This window comes from Pavona decussata, unplaced genomic scaffold (genome assembly GCF_977016875.1).
Source record: "Pavona decussata unplaced genomic scaffold, jaPavDecu1.1 SCAFFOLD_48, whole genome shotgun sequence".
NCBI lineage: Eukaryota > Metazoa > Cnidaria > Anthozoa > Scleractinia > Agariciidae > Pavona > Pavona decussata.
In genome coordinates, this window is record NW_028145470.1 from 3,433,420 (window position 1) to 3,452,310 (window position 18,891).

At 38.1% G+C, this 18,891-nt stretch overlaps 2 protein-coding genes across 2 annotated transcripts; one reads left to right on the forward strand and one right to left on the reverse strand.

Annotated features, from left to right (window-relative positions):
• Window positions 1–1,896: 1,896 nt before the first annotated feature.
• LOC146481818 (chondroitin sulfate N-acetylgalactosaminyltransferase 1-like) lies at window positions 1,897–7,282 on the reverse strand. The gene has a single exon (XM_085107784.1). The coding sequence runs from the start codon at window positions 6,782–6,784 to the stop codon at window positions 5,192–5,194; it is 1,593 nt and encodes a 530-aa protein (XP_084963910.1). The 5' UTR covers window positions 6,785–7,282; the 3' UTR covers window positions 1,897–5,191.
• Window positions 7,283–11,371: 4,089 nt separating this feature from the next.
• Window positions 11,372–18,739, forward strand: LOC146481819 (uncharacterized). Its single transcript, XM_085107783.1, has 6 exons — window positions 11,372–14,161; window positions 15,134–15,324; window positions 15,879–15,963; window positions 16,678–16,830; window positions 17,515–17,637; window positions 18,622–18,739. The coding sequence occupies exons 1-5, from the start codon at window positions 11,642–11,644 to the stop codon at window positions 17,626–17,628; spliced, it is 3,063 nt and encodes a 1,020-aa protein (XP_084963909.1). The 5' UTR covers window positions 11,372–11,641; the 3' UTR covers window positions 17,629–17,637; window positions 18,622–18,739.
• Window positions 18,740–18,891: the final 152 nt, after the last annotated feature.

Consider the following 18,891-nt stretch of genomic DNA (forward strand, 5'->3'; position numbering starts at 1 on the left):
TTTAAAAATATAGACACTGTTGTTAGTGGTTCAGGGAGTATTGGCCTAAATTTCCCTTTTTTCTAAAAAAAAAATGTTTTAAAAAATATTTTACTAGAGGTGGCCATAGATTCATGTAACATTTTCATCCAATTGTACTCAAAGACATCTATCACCTTATATCTATACAGTGTGTAGAAAAATTAGATTAATCTTTAGAAATGTAGGTGATGATCATTGACATCAGTACAAGAATGTTTGAAAATGTATTACATGTAAAGCATGCTTTTTTTTAGAGATATTCTTGAAAATAAAATGAAGGGGTGCGTGGAAAAAAGCCCTAAGTGACTTCTGATAAATTGTTAGATTCTCCTTCCAAATTGCCTTGTATTCACATGTGAAACAAGAGGAGAATTTGACCTTACATCAAAAGTCACATAGGGCCTTATTCCGTGCACCCCTTCAAATGTCAAATGTTCAAAAAATTAAATATTTTTTGAGATTGAGCTTCAATTATGGTTCCAAGGACACATCACCTTACTAATAAGAAAGATTTAGCATGAACGTAATCCATTCATTTCGGTAGTATTCGTCACTGTTGTGTTCATGTACTACCTTGAAATTTTTGTCATGTATCTTGATGTAAAAATAGCATGGACGTATGTATTGCTTTCATGAGCTGTTGACAGACCATGTTAAATTTAGCTACAGTAGGCCACTACAAGTTTAATCTGATAAATGCATTGTTCTTTAAAAAAAAAAACAAAAAACTATGAAGCACTATATACACCAAACTTTGTTAAAAGATGAATATAACGGTGTTGACTCTGAAAAATGTGTACACTGGAGAGCATTCAATGAACAGTACGTAGATTTTAGATAAATTTTAAAGAATCAATATAATTATGTACGTGTAGGCACTGAGATTGTCCAATCAGTCTACATATAAAAATTAATACAATTTAAGTAGTCACTCTACACATAAATACAATGTAAGTCTCAATAAATGTCACATTTTTAGTAAAATGGAGTTTTAGAGGACTAGAACTGCTGAAATGAAGTTTTTCTTTCAAAATTTGTAAAATTTAAACAATTTCAACAATTAAATTCCATGACAGGATGATCAAATGTGCTTTGCAGTATGGGGACACTCCTGATCAAATTGGCAAATTCTTTGGTTATAGAAAAAAGGGAAAAAATTTAGCTGAGTAACATTTTTGTTGAAAGTCAAAGAAAATTTACCAAATGAACAAATTTTCTCTGAAAAGAAAAAAAAACATATTTAAAGACCCTATGTGTACAAAACGAAAACCGTCAAAAATTTCAAACAAAAATGGAGGTGAACTATATCTTTTCAACTTTGTTATTCCTGCCCAAATATCTCCCTCTAATTTTCTTCTTATTCAAAATTTGCAGAATTCTGTAAATCATGCATTCTGATTGGTGTTGGTGGTGCCCACAATTTTGCGATCTTGCCCACAAACCCAGGCGGATTGGTTCCATGATTGGTTTGCTAGACCTGGGCCTTGTTTTCTTGTGGAAAAAAATAAAAATGTTATTCACTGGGCTAGGTTGGTCCATATTGGGAAAAACTGTGCCCCCTAATCAAGACCATGGGCACAGTTTTTCCCAATATGGACCTCCCGACTATTGAATAACATATATTTATTAACCCTTTCAGCCCAAATATCAACGTGATTGTATATTTTCCTTACTGTCCTCTATACATTTCTTATGATGCCACTTGGGAGAATTATTAGTTCAAACATCAAGACGTTTTTATCCTACGTGATCATTTTCTATTTTCTTATCACCCTTAATGTTCTACCAAAAGTGATTTTGTAACGAGAAATTAGAAACCAGTCACTATTGGGGATTAAAGGTTTATCATAACTGGAACTCAAACAGCACACAATGTAATATTTTCTTACTTTTAATATACCATTCATTTGATATGAGAAGGAAAATAAATTAACCAATATATTCACTATTTCTTTTAGATTTATCCCCAAATTTACCAGTATTAAATTGATAAAAAATAACTATTCTGCCATTAATTTTTTGATTTCATATACTATATAACCGTTCCTTGTAAATAATAGAATCCAATTATTCTGAATAATATAATTTTTGCATTCATTGAATAATTTTATTAACATTCTGTTATCAGTAAGTTGATTTATATAATATTGATTTCACAGTTGAACCAGCCTGTAAACTTGTATACTGAATGGAATGAATACTGGAGTATATATTATATGATTACCTAGGTTCCCATTACGTTTTGTTTTCAGTTTAATTAAAAATAGGTTTTAAACCAGTTCATTTTTTTATTTTCCTGTGCTTTACATTTATTGCCCCAATACGAAAATAAAATTTAAACCGGTTTGTAAAATAGACCCATTCGGCTAACGCAATGTTTTACCCAATTCAGATCTCCCGGGGTTACGATTCTATGTTTATTGCATTTGCATTATAATGTAGCATTCACATTTAAATGATATGGAAATACTTAGAACAAAAAATTTTATGCCCAAAGGATTTGAATTGGGTACAACATTGCGTTAGCCGAATGGGTCTATTGTAAACCAAAACAAATTTTATATGTGCAGTTCCAAAAAATATCCATATTTTGCACCCTCTTCCCCCAGGAAATTGCAGTTTAGCTTCATACTTTGCTTCTAAAATTTTGACTTTTAAGACCCCTCTCCCCCTAGGAATTTTCAATGACCTTCCATGGGGTGGGTATGGATTTTTTCTGGAACTACACATACTACATAATTATGTTCATAAAACAGAGCACTACAAAATGTTTTTCTTGAGCCACACATTGGTAGATCTAATGGAGTGGCCTGAAATCTGCAGTTTACTCTTGTAGTGAAAAAAAAAAAATTAGGCCTGGAAGACTAAATTTCTTTAAAATTTGGGAACGTTTTCAATCCAAAGCCCCCTCCCACTTGTTTGATCTCCCTCCTCACCCACATACTTCTGCCCATTCCCTGTCCAGTTCTTCCAGCTGGATTTTAGTAAGGCTCAGCTGAATGGATCAGCTCAGGCAATACTGTCTTTAAATGGTGCTTCTGAGAGTGTAGCCTGTGTTGTGATATTTTGATCATAAAACTGTAAGTTGCATTTTGTTTTTCTTGATGTCTCCATATTAGTAGAGTTCAACCCTACATTTGTTCACAGCATGTTGAAGATCTGATGTTTTCCTAGTACAGTATTTCTTACTGATTGGTTTCATTGACTATTTAACAAATAGATTCCATGTTGCCGTGTGTCTGTTCAGTAATTAATAGATCACAGATGATGTCAAAATGTAGTAAGAACAAAAAAGTGGCGAGGTGCAGCCGAGTGTGTCACTGACGTTCTTACCACATTTTGACATCTTCTGTGATCTATTACTGAACAGACGCACGGCAACATGGAATCTTAATAGATTCCAACAACTGTTGCTTCTTTATTATACAGTGGAACCTCTCCTTACGGACACCTCTATAATACGGCCACCTCTCTATTATGGACAGTTCACTTGGTCCCTGAGAGACTGAAATCCATATAAAGCTTACCTCTCTAAAACAGACACCTCTATAATATGGACAGTTATTCCTGTCCCCTTGGTGTCCGTAATAAAGAGGTTTGACTGTATAAAACAAAATGTTTTATAAAATAAAGAAGCAAGAGTTGTTAATGGTGACGTCATCTATGCGTCTGTCCTCCAACAGATCATAAGTGAGCACCAATCGAAATGCGTGTAGAATTCAGCTTACTATATAATATCACCTAGAACCTTGGCTTGTTGGCATACTATAAAGTTTCTGAAGTAATGACCCTCATCACTTTCCTATTTAGTTGGCTTTCACCATTGCCACTTACGGAAGATAACTTAATTCTTCCAGGTAACTGAAACATGATTTACATGGACCAATGACATTTAAAGATAAATCATTTGGCTGGGTGGTCAGTTCCTTAGCATCTGACAATATATGTCAAACCTGCTTTTATGCTCTCTTAGAAACAGACCATTATATTTCTGAGGGGTGGGGGGAGGGGTGGTTGGGCAAAGTTCAAAATGAGTATGAAAATGAAATTAACAAATCCTTGCCTAAAGCTAGGGTGAAAAAAATAAATTCCTGCCCAGCAAAATTGCTCAAACCCCACCCCCCCCCCCAAGAAATAAAATGGCCCATTCCTTACTGTGTTGATATACATTGTACATGCAGCACATGTACAGTTGCAAAGATTTGCAGAGAGTCCAATTTCAATTGAGACTGTTACTTTCTTTTAATTTTGAGGTCCTTACTTTCAGAGGGTCACTACTCAATTCTTTAAGCTGTGATATCAACAGGCAAATTCTCCTCACTGCTCTCTATGTATTCCTTATGACTATCATTGGGAGAATTTGATTAAACATTTTACCCTTGTTGATCATTTCCTTTATCCAGAGGATCTTTATTTTGACATTTAACGACAGCACTTCATTTTTTTTTTCCACACAGACATTCTATACATCTCAAGATGGTCTGAGAAACTTGGATATGGTGTGCAGTTTATGACTATGCAGGAAAAGTAGTCTTAGCAAGGGTTGTTGGAATCCAAAAAGGAAATGAGGGAGAACCATGCATTTTTCAGGGATTACTGAACTTCAATTTGGAAAAAATTCCATACATTGTTCTTATAGTTTTAAAGCTTTTTTAAATTTATTGTTGCTTATTGGTGGTTACCTCTGAAAAATGCCTGGTTACCCCAATTTTCTTTTTCAACTTTGGGTTCCAATAACCCTTCCTAAGATCTGCTTTTTCCATATGGTCATAAACAGTGCAAAATATTTCTGTATTAGAAGGCACTGTCTTAAAGTAATGACATTGTAAGGTGAAATGACATGTCTATCACTGTGGGGCTTCACCCTTTAAGCCCCAGTGGTGACCAACATCAAATTCTCCTTACAATGTCACTGCTTGATTAAACATTTAAGTCAGGAGAATAAAGGAAATAATCATTAAAGATGAAATGTCTTGATTTTAAGACAAAATCTCCCAACTAGTAACATAAGAAATATATGGAGGACAGTGAGAAGAAAATACATGTTGATATTGAGGTTTAAGGGGTTAAAGGTCTAAGAAGCATTAAATTTATGGTTACAGAGGTTCACTACTTTCAGAGGAATATTATGTCATCCTACCAATCATGATCATCAATTACGATTTTTTAGTTAGCTTTTCTTCTTACTGGTCTCACTCTTCTTAGAGGCTTGAAGTTGTTGAATCCAGTCGGTTTCTTTGTCGTCAAAAATCTTTCCACCAAATGCTAAAAGACCAAGCTGTGAATGCGAAGCTTCAGACTTCACTTTGCTTTTGATGCAGGCTAAAAATTGTGCCTGGGTTAAATTACGACTGCAATATTTTGAATGCCACTTGTGAAAGATCCCTCTGTCAGCTGCGCGTACAACGACCAAGTCGCTGGCAAGATAGCTGCGGTACAGCTTCACGTCCTCCATTCCCCAGCCTTTGATTGACAGGTCAAAACCACCAATTTTTAAGAAATCATTTTTGTACTGACAGGTCATTCCAAAGCCGAAATCTCTCCAATAACCAGTGTCACGGTTAATGCGGTATTGGTTTGCAGCTGGAGGGGGCGAACCGCCATAAACAATCATGGGGTTATATAGACTGAACACCACAGGGTAGTATACTTTGACCCCTGGGGTAGAGTAGAGTCTACAGCGGTTTAAAAAAGCGGCTGTGAAATACACATCCACATCACAAAAGAACAATAGTACATTTCCTTTTTCCCAGGAGACTGCCCCTTGCTGGAGACCATACCCCCTGGAAAATGGCTCATCGGTGAAGATCAATTTATAATCTGTAAAATTCTCGGCCTTGGAGACGTTTCTCATTAAGGATTCCAGCTCCTGTTTGCCTGTCTGGCCAAAGAAAACAATTGTAAGAAACACTTGGCGGTCCCATTTGATACAAACATCAACAAAATTGTCCAGGAAAGTTCTAAATTTATCCAGACGCCCGGATAGCGGTAGAATCAAATTAATTAATTCGTTGTTAGTGTCTATTGTTTCTATACTTCCTGCAAGGGTCAGTGGACCGAACGAACGCTGAATTTTTACTCGGTTAAAAACTCCATTGTTTACTGTTCTGAAATAGAAATCGTACTGTGATCCATGAATGCGATCCGCTCTCATTATCCCGTCAACAAGATCCATTGCCGTGACATCAAATTGCTTTCCCTCGTATTCTTGGTTCAGAGATTCTACGGCGAATTTCATTACCTCTAAGTACTCTTTCCCTTTGAATCCATATGGCCTCTCCGCTGGATTACCCGATAGACCGTGATATACTTGAAAGATCGCGTTGAAAGCGACCCCGTCAAATGGAACTACCTCAAATTCTGTCCGCACGGGATCGCCTTTCAAAAATTCGCTCTTCGCTACTTTGCTTTTTTCACTACTGAGCTCTTGAGCGATCGTGATTTTTTCCAGTTTTTTAAGCCGTTTCAGCTGTTTTGAGATTTCCTCTTTATCAGCTGATAATTCACGTATTACGTTGCTCAAAGCAGAATTCTCTCGTTTGAGCTTTCCCACATCGAGTTTCAGCCGTCGAATTTTCTCTGTCAACAATAAAATTTTCGCGGAAGTATTCTCCGTCCTCTGTTCGCGATGTCTCACGTTTAGTTCTTCCTCTGCTAAGCCACGACATCGCGTTAGAGTAAACAGTAAAATCTGACCCATTAAAATGAATATCACCAACGCAAAAGTCGCTCGAAACACGACAACCGTTGAAATTCTTGGCATGGCACATTTCTCCTTGGCCTTCCGGCGATTCGTCTTTACACCATAACTATTGAATTGTTTGCGATATTTGACGCAGGGTATAAATTATATATTCATCGTCGCATTGTAGGACAAGCGATTGCCGTTTGAATGACCAGTTGTTGTGGCGAGTATACTACGACTTGTCCCCCCATAGCTCAGCTGTGTTTATGTAAGAGCCACATGTTACGGTTTCGCAGCGTGACATGTCACGCATTCTTCAGGCGACCATTGGGCCACGTAACTGAACGTAACAATCTACACGTTAATATTTGATTTGGAGTTCATTTGCGTGGAAATCTCCAATGCGATTTTTTCGTTCAGCGAATACTGTTAAACAGCAAGTATATGTACTAAGGTTTTGAGGTTTTTTGTTTTTGGTTCACAACAACAAATTGTCAAATCGTGGAAAACAATGGAAAAATTTATTTTTCTCGCTGTTTAATTTTTGCGGATTTACATTTTAATATGTCACGGAGTTTATTAATATTCTTTGAAACAAAATTCACGCTTTGTAACTTCCTTTTAAGCTTTTTTGTTCGCGAAAAATCGATAATTTAAGTTCTGTATTTTTTCAAGCACATCCTAGAAAATCGAAGATGAAATCTAGCTAAATATCTGAAAAGAAATTTCCCCAGTTTTTAAAACACAGACCACAATCATATCGGAACACCTCTACAGCCCATCTATACTAGTCGTAAACTGGGTGATGCACTTGGCGTAAAAGAACAAAAGCCCTCTCTGATCAATCAACACAGTGTGGTCTACAAATTTTCATGTCCTCTGTGCGATGCAGAATACATAGGCCTCACAACTCGACACCTTTTTCAGAGAATTGAAGAACACTGTCGCAGTTCTTCGTCCATCTGCAGACATCTTCAGCAAGATCATGATACCAGCCCTAGATCTCTTGACTTAGCCAAGAATTTCGCAGTTCTGAGGAAATGCCAAGGAAAGATGGACTGTCTGGTATACGAGATGCTCCTGATTAAGAAGTTCAGACCAAGTCTTAACATCCAATCAGACTCAATACGTGCCAAATTATTCACTTGACTTTGGTTTTCCTTTGTGTGAGGTCACTTGATGATTCACTGGCTTAGAACAATAGACTATTGTTTTCAGTTTAGTTTTGTCTACTTACTTATGTAAATTTTCTTCATTTTCTTGATAATGATGACAGGATGTCATCGAAACGTCGAAATCTCTCCGCGTTAGTTTTTCTGCTAAATACAATCATATTTAATCCTTTTAAAAGTGATTTATTGTTTCTTATCTGCTTTCACGCAGATGGAAATTCTTTCCGTTCTAATTTCGTTGCCAAGGATTCTGTTTTCTGAATTTTCCCAGCCTTGAAAATACTCAACAGGCAAGAAGAAAAACTGAACTGGCCTTACATGAATAGTAAATTTTCAGCTTGCGGTGACAAAACGAGAAACATGTATTGTACGAGCATTGGGCCTAGAAAGTGTTTGAGTCCTCAGAAGTAATAAAACCACGCAATGACCTTCCGTACACATTTATACCTAATTTCAATAAAGTTGTCATATAAAAATGAAAAAAGGCCAATGCGAATAGGAAGTAATTAGCTTGATTATCATAGCTTGCAGCACCCCGGCAACCCACTCGTCTATAGCTGTGTATAAATTAAGATAAAATAAAATTGACTTGTCTGTATTTTGAGGCGTTTTAAGGCCGTTTTTCGCTCCGAATGTCATGTTAATTTATCTTTACAACCGCAGAAACAGCCTCGAAACGGTCAAAATTCCTTGAAATACAAGCAAATTAATGCGCCGTGTGAGTGCAGTGAACGAATTTAAAATTCCTGTTTGGCTTTTTTCACTTTCTTTTTATATTACAACGTCGTTGCAATAACATTAGATGTAATTATAACCTAACAAGGTTTGATTGTTTAGGTTCTTAAGGCTAAAAATGATAAAAATTTTAGCCCGGAGCCAGGAAAGGGAATCTTGACTCTCGAATTTTCCAAGTGTTGTTGATTTTCCGGAAATGCTAGCAAAACAAATTTATTTTACCATTTCATGAAAGTTTAGTCTAAGCAAAGTTTTATGTGATAAAATTAAATTGGTTAATCTTCCACCAAAAGGCGTGGGCGCCCTTGTTCTCTGTACACAGCAAAACAGCAGTCGCAAAAAAACAAGAACATAAGAAAGTATATTCGTTCTTGTCTTACACGTATTAAGGGCCACTGACGCAAATGAGTTAGTTTCTGTTTATAGTCTGTGTTTTTAAAACCAAAAGGTTTATTCTAGTTTTACAAAATCATTTATCTACTTATTTATTTAGACAATATTTATCCAGGTACATCTAGTTACCTAAAGCTAGTTAAAAGGTCATCCTATTTTCATCGTATTTTCTAAGATGAAAGAAGATACTATCTCAGTAAAACCCGCATGTTTGCGAAGCATTTTCCTGAGTACACGGTTTGTTCAAAAATTGTTATTGTTAGCGAGAAGACGGATGATAAATACGTTGAAACCGTTCTGATATGTTCATTGCGATGTTTACAATTAAGTAATAAAAATAACAGTGAATTTCGTTAGCGCCTTTTCAAAGCGCCGATCCAGAGGCGCTACATGTAATTACAGATAAAATATTCTAAAAGCTCAAAAAACGTCATTGTTAGAATGTCAAGAAAGCTTAAACAGAAAACAATTAAACTAATTTCAACTGTACAGCTGGTAGGATATCCTAACAAGCTAAACTGAAACACTGCAGATAAAAGACCAACAAAGTTACGTTAAAAAAGTTCGTCACAGTAAGGAGTTGGAAGGGCAGGCGCCGATCCGCCCAGACCGGTTTCCACCGTGTCACGGAAAACGGACAGATTTTTGACAATAAATACAGATAGTTTCAGAATAAAAGAAAATTCCCACGTTTAAGTATGGAAAATGCCTGTCTGAGTGACTTGAAAACCCAGGAAATGGCACTTTCAGGAGTTAAAATGTAAAAATTTTCCGGGGGAGCATGTCCCCGGATCCCCCCTAGAAAGCGGTCACATTTTTTCCTGGATCCGCTCCTGAAATGGGATGGTTCCTAAAGTGAAAATGTGCCGCTGCCTCGGTGAGGAAGTGAAAATGAATGTTTGGTTTATCAACAGAGGGGCCAACACTCGTAACCTTGACTCTTCCTGCAAATTTCTTTTCGGTGACCAAATTACATTATCAACTCTACTGATAAAACTAAATATAAGCAAGGAGTAGGGTTGGTGAAAACTAGACAGCAATGTGCAACTTGATTTATGTTATTCCAGACTTGATTTGCGATGCTCGAAAATTATCTTTGTTTGATATTCATTTCAGTACATATTTGCCGAAAATTTTCTTTTTTCAAATTTTACCTGAGAATTACCAGTAACACCTTGGCCCTGCTATTGCCCTCATCTTTCCACTGACCTCATTCATAATTCTCTATGCCTTGCAGTATTGGTTGCCCTCGCTAGCTTCCTCTATCTCTGCTAAGCTCAGCTTCAGCTCTTCCCTCCTTAACCTGTCGTACACATCGAATAATTGAGCTTTTGCCGACTTGAACTGCAAAGTTGTGCGCCGGTTGTAACTTCCTGTTGTTCCTCAACGGCCTTGTAACTGATTGCTGGGTGTCCTGCGATGGACTGACTAGCAACCCATGGGGAGTAGTAATACTACTACGTCAACACCTGTGATGGACAAACATCCCTTCTGGGGGAGTGGGGGGAGGAGATAGCAGTATTCTATACATCTATCTATCGTGTCAACTGGTTTTTCGGTCGTACGTACGTCAGACACCCTTCCATTGTTGTCTATTCGACATCATTTCCCTTAGCTCCCGTTGTTCAAGACCCGATTAAGCTAATCCTGGATTAAGGTGAACTCTGATTCGAGTTTAATTACTAATCGGTAAAGATTCTTCCAAAAGATTTTTGCCCCTCAGTTTTGGCTTAGACGTTTCTTTACCTTTAGCTTGAAATAAGGCTTTAAAACCACTTTTAAAGAGCGAGATGAAAACCTCGATTAACTTTTAATCTTACGGCGCGGTTTTTTTATTCACAATTATGGAATGAGAATGGCCAGAATGTAAAATGCGCGCGTTTTTGTATTCCGCATTCCTATCGCGGAATGGACAGAATGCCATTCCATCCATTCTGCTCCCAGGGGCAGAATGAACAGAATGTTGCGAATGAAAATCCAAGATGGCGGACGGCGAGATGAGCGCTGCGGATTCAAATACGTCTCTACCGGAGAAAAAATCAGGTTACACTTTTGGGCACAATGAAACAATCCTTCTTATTTCATTGTACCAAAAGTACGAGGTTTTATTCAGTGATGTTTCGTACAAGAAAAGGGCAATTTGGCAAATGATTGCCGACGACATGAAGAAAAATGGCTACTCTCCGTCGGCAGTAAACTGCGAGAACAGGTGGAAATGCCTTACATCTTCGTTCCGGGCGTTGTTTTATGCAGACAATCCGAATTATTCCTAGCATTCCGTACCAACCATTCTTATTCCAGAATTGTGGATAAAAAAAACGCGCCCTTAGATTAGCGTTAGTCGGCTTTCGAACAACCGGGCCCTGATTGGTAGCGCTCGAATGTAACCTCTGACCGTTGAGCGACTAGGTGTGAGCACAAAATAAACCTTTACAAATTACAATCAGTTTATTCCTTTCACTGATCCTTCTGTTGCGTCGGTTGCGTTTCAAATCTCGTGAAAACTTGCCGATTTTACTTTCTAATTTGGTGTAATGTCGCGGGCATTTAAGCTGAAGCGGCGCGCGCGCGCTTTCTCGTCATTTCTCACAATGACGTTTCAATCGCTGTTCGCAACTTTGAGAGCCAATCACAGATGAACAAGAGACGCTCAAACATAAACCGACAACTTGCCTACAACAACATGGACGGTGTGGATGCAGCGCGGAAGGAAAACAAATCAACAAGCGAAGACGCTGTTTCTCAGCCAAGCGTTTCTGAAAATGTCTCGGATAAACTTGTGTGTTCAACGACAGGGATTGAAAAAATGCAACTTGCTCAAGACGAAGGAAAACAGAAATCGCTGGAGATGAATATGAGTGAAGCAACTTCAGTAGTTAATAGTGAACGCACGGAAGTAAGTGAAGTATCGCTTACAAGTGATCCTAACGAGTCGCTTGGTGAGATTTGTGAAGATCTCTCCGAGACTGGGGAAAGCGTAACAATGAAGACCGGGAAAGATGCGTTGGGCGAAGAATCGCGGCGATTTCCGGGCGAACGTGACTCGTGTAAACAAGAGATGAAAAGTCAGGGAAATCACCACAGTCTATCTTCAGATAAAGAGATTGAGGTAGAACGTGGTGAAAGCAAAATTGGCTTCAACTTATCGGAAGAAACTGTTTCACCGAACTTGAGGGTAGAAAAGCAAGGGACAGAAATTGAAATCATGCAAAGTGGGGAAAGTAAATCATCTAACTCTAAACAAGAAGTTGTTTCGATGAAGGCAGGAAAGAAGGACAAGAACATCAAACTGCAAAGTGAAGCAAACAATGGTTCGTCCTCTAAAGAAGAAAATGTTTCAGTGAAGACAGAAAATCAGGGCAAAGACATCAAACTACAAAATGAGAAAAGCAAAACTTCGACATCTAAAGAAATTGTTTCCCTGAAGACAGAAAAGCGGGGGAAAGAATTTAAACAACAAAGGAGCGAAAGCAAAGCGTCAACTTCTGAAGATGAAACTGTTTCGCTGAAGAAAGAAAAGCAAGGAAAAGATACGAGACTTCAAAGGGATGAAAGCAAAGCCTCGAAGGCAAGAGAAAAAGATGTTTCATCGAAGGTAGAAAGACAAGATAGAGAGACTAAAATTCTAAGCGATCAAAACACAACCTTGAATTCTAAAGAAGGAATTACGAGATCTAACAAATGTAAGCAAGATGTAAAAGAAACTTTAGGGAAAGAAGTTAAGAAAGACCATTGTTGTCAAGCAAACTTTTCGTCAGATAAAATGGCAAAAAGTGATGAATTGAAAATGTTAAAGGAGAAACTCGCCATAAGTAAGAAAGATACAGAAACGATGCAAAAGGTACTGGAAGATGTTCGAAAAGATTACGAGGAATTGCAGAAGAACTTTGAGACAAAGGAGAGAGAGATCAAGAGCAAAGCTTTTGTGGAACAGTTGATGAAGGAGAACGACGAATTGAAAAAGGAAAAGGCTGAATTAAATCGGAAAACGTCGAAAAAGGAAGAAAAAGTTTCCAGCACGGCGGCCGCTGAAAAAGTAGTGCAAAAGTTATCTGAGAAGTTGACGACTGAGCCAGAGAAAGACGCTGTGAGTAGTCGCGAAAAAATTGATTCGAGTGATTTGTCTTGCCCATGTTTTGCGCAGAATATTCGTAAGGTTATTTCGGATGTCAAAGACGATTTCAAAGAAGCGATATTGGTTATCAAACAAAGTTCCTCTGAGCAAAGAGAGAGCATTGGAAAGGAATTTGCCCAGTTGAAAGATGAATTTAAGTGCGCTTTGGAAAAGAAAGATTGTGAAATTCATTTGTTTGAGGAGACTATCAAAGGTTTACAAGCAAGGATACGTGAGGGAGAAAGAGAGGATGCTGAATATAGGAGCGTAATTTCTTCAGCTTTTGAAGAAAAGCAGAAATTATACGACAATGTTCGCGTTTTAAAAGACGAGCTCGCTAAAGCGCAACGTGAAAACGAAGCAAGCCGCGCGGACGCAGAGAGGATAAAATATGGGCTAAAGAAATATTGCACGGCTGAGGAATATGAAGAGTTGCAACGGTTGAATTTCAAGTTTATTGAAGGTAAAGAAGCTGACGGAGCTCCGGTGCGGCAAAGTGACAGTAATGACGGTGTAAGTGAACTTCGAAGCAAAGCGGGGAAGTCTTATCCGGTGTTAAAGAAAGCCAAAAAGGATATTGTAAAGATGAAAGAGGAGAAAGAAGACATTGAAAATCGTTTGCAGGCAAAGATTTCGCAAGCGTCGGAGAAAGAGAAATATTTGAACAAGAAGTTAAACAAGGCTTTGAGTGACTTGAAAGAAAGCGACGTTAAGGTAGCTGAATTAACGGGACATTTGGAAGAATTGATAGTTGAGAAAACCAAGCTTAATGTCAAGGTTGATGAAATTGAAGCACAAGGTGAAGAATTACGCAGAAAACACTGGCTTGAGTTGCGAACAGCAAATGACAAGTTGAAGATTTCGAACGACAGTCTTGTGCTTCACCAAACGAAATATAACGAATTACAAGATGATTATCAAAGGTTATGCCACCGTTATGACGATTTGAAGAAGGTTTTGGAGGATTTACTAGCGAAGGAAAAGAAGCAGTCTTCTGACGATTCTTCTCGTAACGAGCATTCATCGGAGCATCCCTTGAAGGTTAGTATAGCTTAACTCTTTAACCACGATATCAACATCCATATTCTCCTAATTGTTAACGTTAATTATGGTTCTTATAGTAGAAGTTGAGAGAATTAAGCCGTGATCATTTTCTTTATTCTCATAACCTGAATGGTTGATCAAGTGGTAAGATTGTAAGGAGAAATTATCTGCTGGTAACTATTTGGACTTAAGGTGGCTCACAACGGTTTCTATCACTTATAATTTGATGCATTATTACTATCACTCTTTATCAGTTGATACTACAATAATGATATCAACGAAATGCCTAATCATTGGGAAACAAGTTGTTGCTGTTTTCTCGACGTAATAAGTCACCATAGCAACAAGAAACCTGTTAAAAACAGACCCAAATTTAACTTTAAGACCCCATTTCTTACTATCGAATTGCAATCAGCAACTCCGAACACGACTGTTTGTAAAAAATAGTGAGGAGTTCAGAGGCACCTTAAATCATCCGCCTAAGTTTTCTTTTTGCATTTCAAATTCCGATAGCCCTTGCTACCTGCTTTTCTCGCATAGTCATAAACCGCCCAAAAATACTTCTGTATTAGGAGGTACCGTCCTTGAAGAAGCATTAGGGAAATTTAGCAAGAGAACGGAAATGTCATTTGAGTACGCGAGAGCGCGCGGAATAGTCTGGACGCTGGTTTATTTCGACTACCTAATGGGTATTCATGATGCGCGCGTCGTTGTCAACTGACGTTCCCGTTCTGATGCTAAATCAGCCTATTAACGCGTACTTGACTGCGTATGATAATGTCGAGACTCTTATCGTTTTGCGTGTAGACGCGTTCAATGGCGAGGAAATATGTTGTCCATGAATTCCCTGGCTATCCATCTACAGTCGCCTACAATCCTTTTTGAATATGAATATATGAAGCATAGCTTTCGTCTCGAAAGCTCATTTGCAGATACATGCTTCGATTAATTTTTTTCTGATCTCTCCAGGGCGAAGCTTTGCTAAGAAGGCAGCTTAAAGCTGAGAAGGAGAAGAATGAAAAATACTACAGAGAAATACAAAGCTTAATGAAGGACATTGATATCTGGAAGGGGATAGCTGGTGATGAGAAGTTTACTGGGAAGGCTGGTTACCTGCAGATGGAAAATGAAGATTTAAAAGAGGAAATACGAGATAATCAGTAAGTTTGAAATATCTAGTCATCTAAACGCCTTTAGGTCAAGAGTCCCCACTCCTTAATCTGGCAACGTATAGTTTCTGAATCTTCGAGAAACAAAAGGAAATAACTGCTCAGAAGCTTTCATTTGAATGGTCACACTTTAGGATTTCATCCACAGACTCAAAATTTAGAACCACCTTGTACATCATAATAAACAGCACCACAGTAAAGTACTGCTCAGTAGCTTTCATTTGAAGGGCCATACTTTAGGATTTCATCCACAGAGTCAAAAGTTAGAATCACCTTGTACAGCATAATAAACGGCACCACAGGAAAGTACTGCTCAGTAGCTTTCATTTGAATGGTCACACTTCAGGATTTCATCTACAGACTCAAAAGTTAGAATCACCTTGTACAGCATAATAAATAGCACCACAGGAAAGTACTGCTCAGTAGCTTAAAAGTGGGAGTCAGCTTGTAGGGCATAATAGGCGCTACCAGATCGCAGCAAGCAATCGCGTTCTCAAAATCAATGTTCTTTTCATTTCAAGCCTACTTTTTATCTTTTGTTTTAGGGCCTTCATCAAACAGCTGATGACAAAGAAAAAGGAGCATATTGAAATAATCAAAAAGTTGTACGCGGAAAATAAGGCTCTGAAGGTGAATGGAATTTTTTAGAATGGTCTTTTCAAATAGCAGGAATTAAGTGACACTCTCTGTAAGAACGTTTTACTGCTTTTCGGGTTGGAAAAAAGTTTTCTCTCAAACTTTGCCCAGTAATTCATCTTGGGTCATAAGCAAATGAAATCATCATCATATCTTTATTCATTACCCACCGAACATTTACCCACCCAACCATGAGAATATACACACCAAAGACCAGACCACAACACCGGGAACTACGTTCCCTACTCTTTGCGAACAGTGAGTGGGTTCTTTAACGTCCCACAGAGTTATTTACGAACAAGGGTTGTGAGACGGGGCCTTCGGTTTATCTTCCTTATCCGAGAAGACTAGAAAGTCTAACCATTTGCAGATGTCATTACAAAGGCAGCACTTTCTCCTCTGTTAAAAAACAAATTTAGTCAGTATAAAAAATTAAATTTACTTTAGTTCATTCATGCAATCTTTATCGCAGTATACGCTGGATTGCAAAGGGGAGGGGGAGGGGGGGCTCATAAATGTCTTCAAAATGGAATCAAACTCGTCATGGTGCGGTCCAACTTACACCAGCTAATTTATACGGGAACTCTGAAATCTCGTTGGCGATCTTCAAAACTGACATGTAAATTTCAAAAATATCGTTCACTCGTGACCTGGGTTGACTGTAATTTACTGAGGCCTGTTTTCGCCTTTACACGATGCTTTTTACAGATACAGCTGATGAAAACATCGGATGATCCTGTCCCCTTTTATCTTGATTCCGACGATGTTCTCGATTGCGTGGAGCCTGGGAACGATGAGACAACAACTCAGGAACATCGAGTGAGATTTGACAAGAATGGAAAACTGGAAAACGTGAAGGAAGTAAGTAGTTTGAATTCTATTATTTTTGTCGGTTTATGAGGTTGAAAATCATGATTGGTTTTATTGGTTTAGAAAGTTCGAGCGTGTGTTCTAAGGACTGGGCCAAACGGACCAAATAGGAGCCGTCGAGAGATAGCTAAAGTTGACGAGCGTTGTCGATCATTGTCGAGAGACAGCGCGAGTTGCCGAGAATCTTCGGGTGTTAACGAAAGTTGGCGGCAGCTGTCGTAATTGTCGAGAGTAGGGAGCTTTAGCAACGACGACGGCGACGGCAGCGAAAACGTCACTATTAAAATGAATTCGCGTTTTTTTGGAACATCCTCCTGATTATTCCAATTCGCTTTAAATGTCAAATGTAGGTGAAATTTCCTGGAGTTGAATTCTTGGAGACCGCACCCAAGTTTAGAAAGAGTAAGAAAAATTCGTCGTCGTGTGTTTACGTCCTCCATAAAACTTCCCATCGGGAAATTTCACGTCCAATTCGTGCAGTGACGTTAAAAAAATGTACCAAAAAGTGTAATGCACGTGCAGAGTTGTTGTTTTGGTTATTAAGTTTATTGTTTTTTTTGATATCTCGTTGCCGTCGCCGTCGTCGTTTGCTAAAACTCCCTACTACGGAGAGCCGACAGTTGTCGAGAGAGTTAAGGTGATGTTTGACAAGGGACGATTTTTTTCTTTCAACAGTCTGAATATTCTGATGATGAGGAAGATTCCTTGTTTGTTCACTTTTCGGACGACAACAGCGATATTCTCAAAGATGTAAACTTTACGGAGATCATTGATTACGACACAAGTTGAAGCGAAAAGGTAGGAGTACAAAACATCTTGTAAAAGTTGTCTATTCTTTGAGATTTTTTTAGAGGTTAAAATTATTCTTAAAACCGACGTTTCGACCAGTTATACTGGTCTTCCTCAGGGTTGACATAAAACTAAAATTCAATATGGCGGATCGTTGTTTGCTTGGTAACCGCATAGAGGCATATTGACGAGACATCTTGGGTGCTTCCCATTTACATGGAAAACCCGGAAATTCTAGTTGGAAAATCAAATGGTACGCATCATTCCATTTGGAGTACTTCTGAAATTATGGGCTTCTGGTCAAAGTGATGCATTTTCATTACTCCTTTTGGGATTCACAGCTGATGTTCATACATTTTGTGATGTTATCCATCTTCTGTTAAGACAAGCTAAATCATTTCGTATTTATGCCGAAAATTTCCATCCGTGTGGTTTGCATAAATGGTAAGCACCCCTTACAAAATCAAAATATTATGAAGCAATCAAATTAAAAGAACCTGGCAAATGATCAACCGGGCTATGCTGTCATACCAAATTCTAAAATAATAAACAACATGCAATCTCTTCTGACGGGACGACCATTTGCAACGTGTTACATGGTTGGTCGAGAGGACAAAAGAACGAACAACAGAACAATGCTCCCAACCCTAAAAAACAATGTAGCTGCAGGTTATCAGGGTCCAGTGAAAATACAGCTTTTGAAAGGTGCAGGTCTGCTGTGAAAAAGGACTGTTGAGCTATCCCCAGTCATTCGAATTTTTTTAATCCCCATACTTTATAACACGGCCGATTCATTTTTTTTTGATAAACGAATTTATTTCTCGTTTTTGCATGATTATTTTTCTTTTCTTGTGTCTGTTTACGTTCCTTGAAAAGTTACACCCGGAACCGTGTAATGTTTGCATATAACAAGGGGTCGTTCGTCCGTTGTACGTGCATAAACCGTTATCGACAACAAAAGCAGTTATTTTGTCTTGTCTATTTTTCTCTTAGGAGTAATTCAGTCAGGGAGGACTGCTGAATATCTGTTTTAATAAAACCTAATTACTCCTTACGTTTACAAGAAAAGCTGCGTGAATGTTGAATAAAAGAACTTATTTGGCCATGAAAACATTTTAGTTTTTGTGTCACACAGTAATGATGCTGCGGTAATACTTTTAGCCGACTAATTTCTCAACACTTAAAGTAAACTTTATACTTCTTTTCTTTTCGTCCTTTCTTTTTTCTCACTTTTACAAAGTGTCGTTCCTCACTGCTTATTTT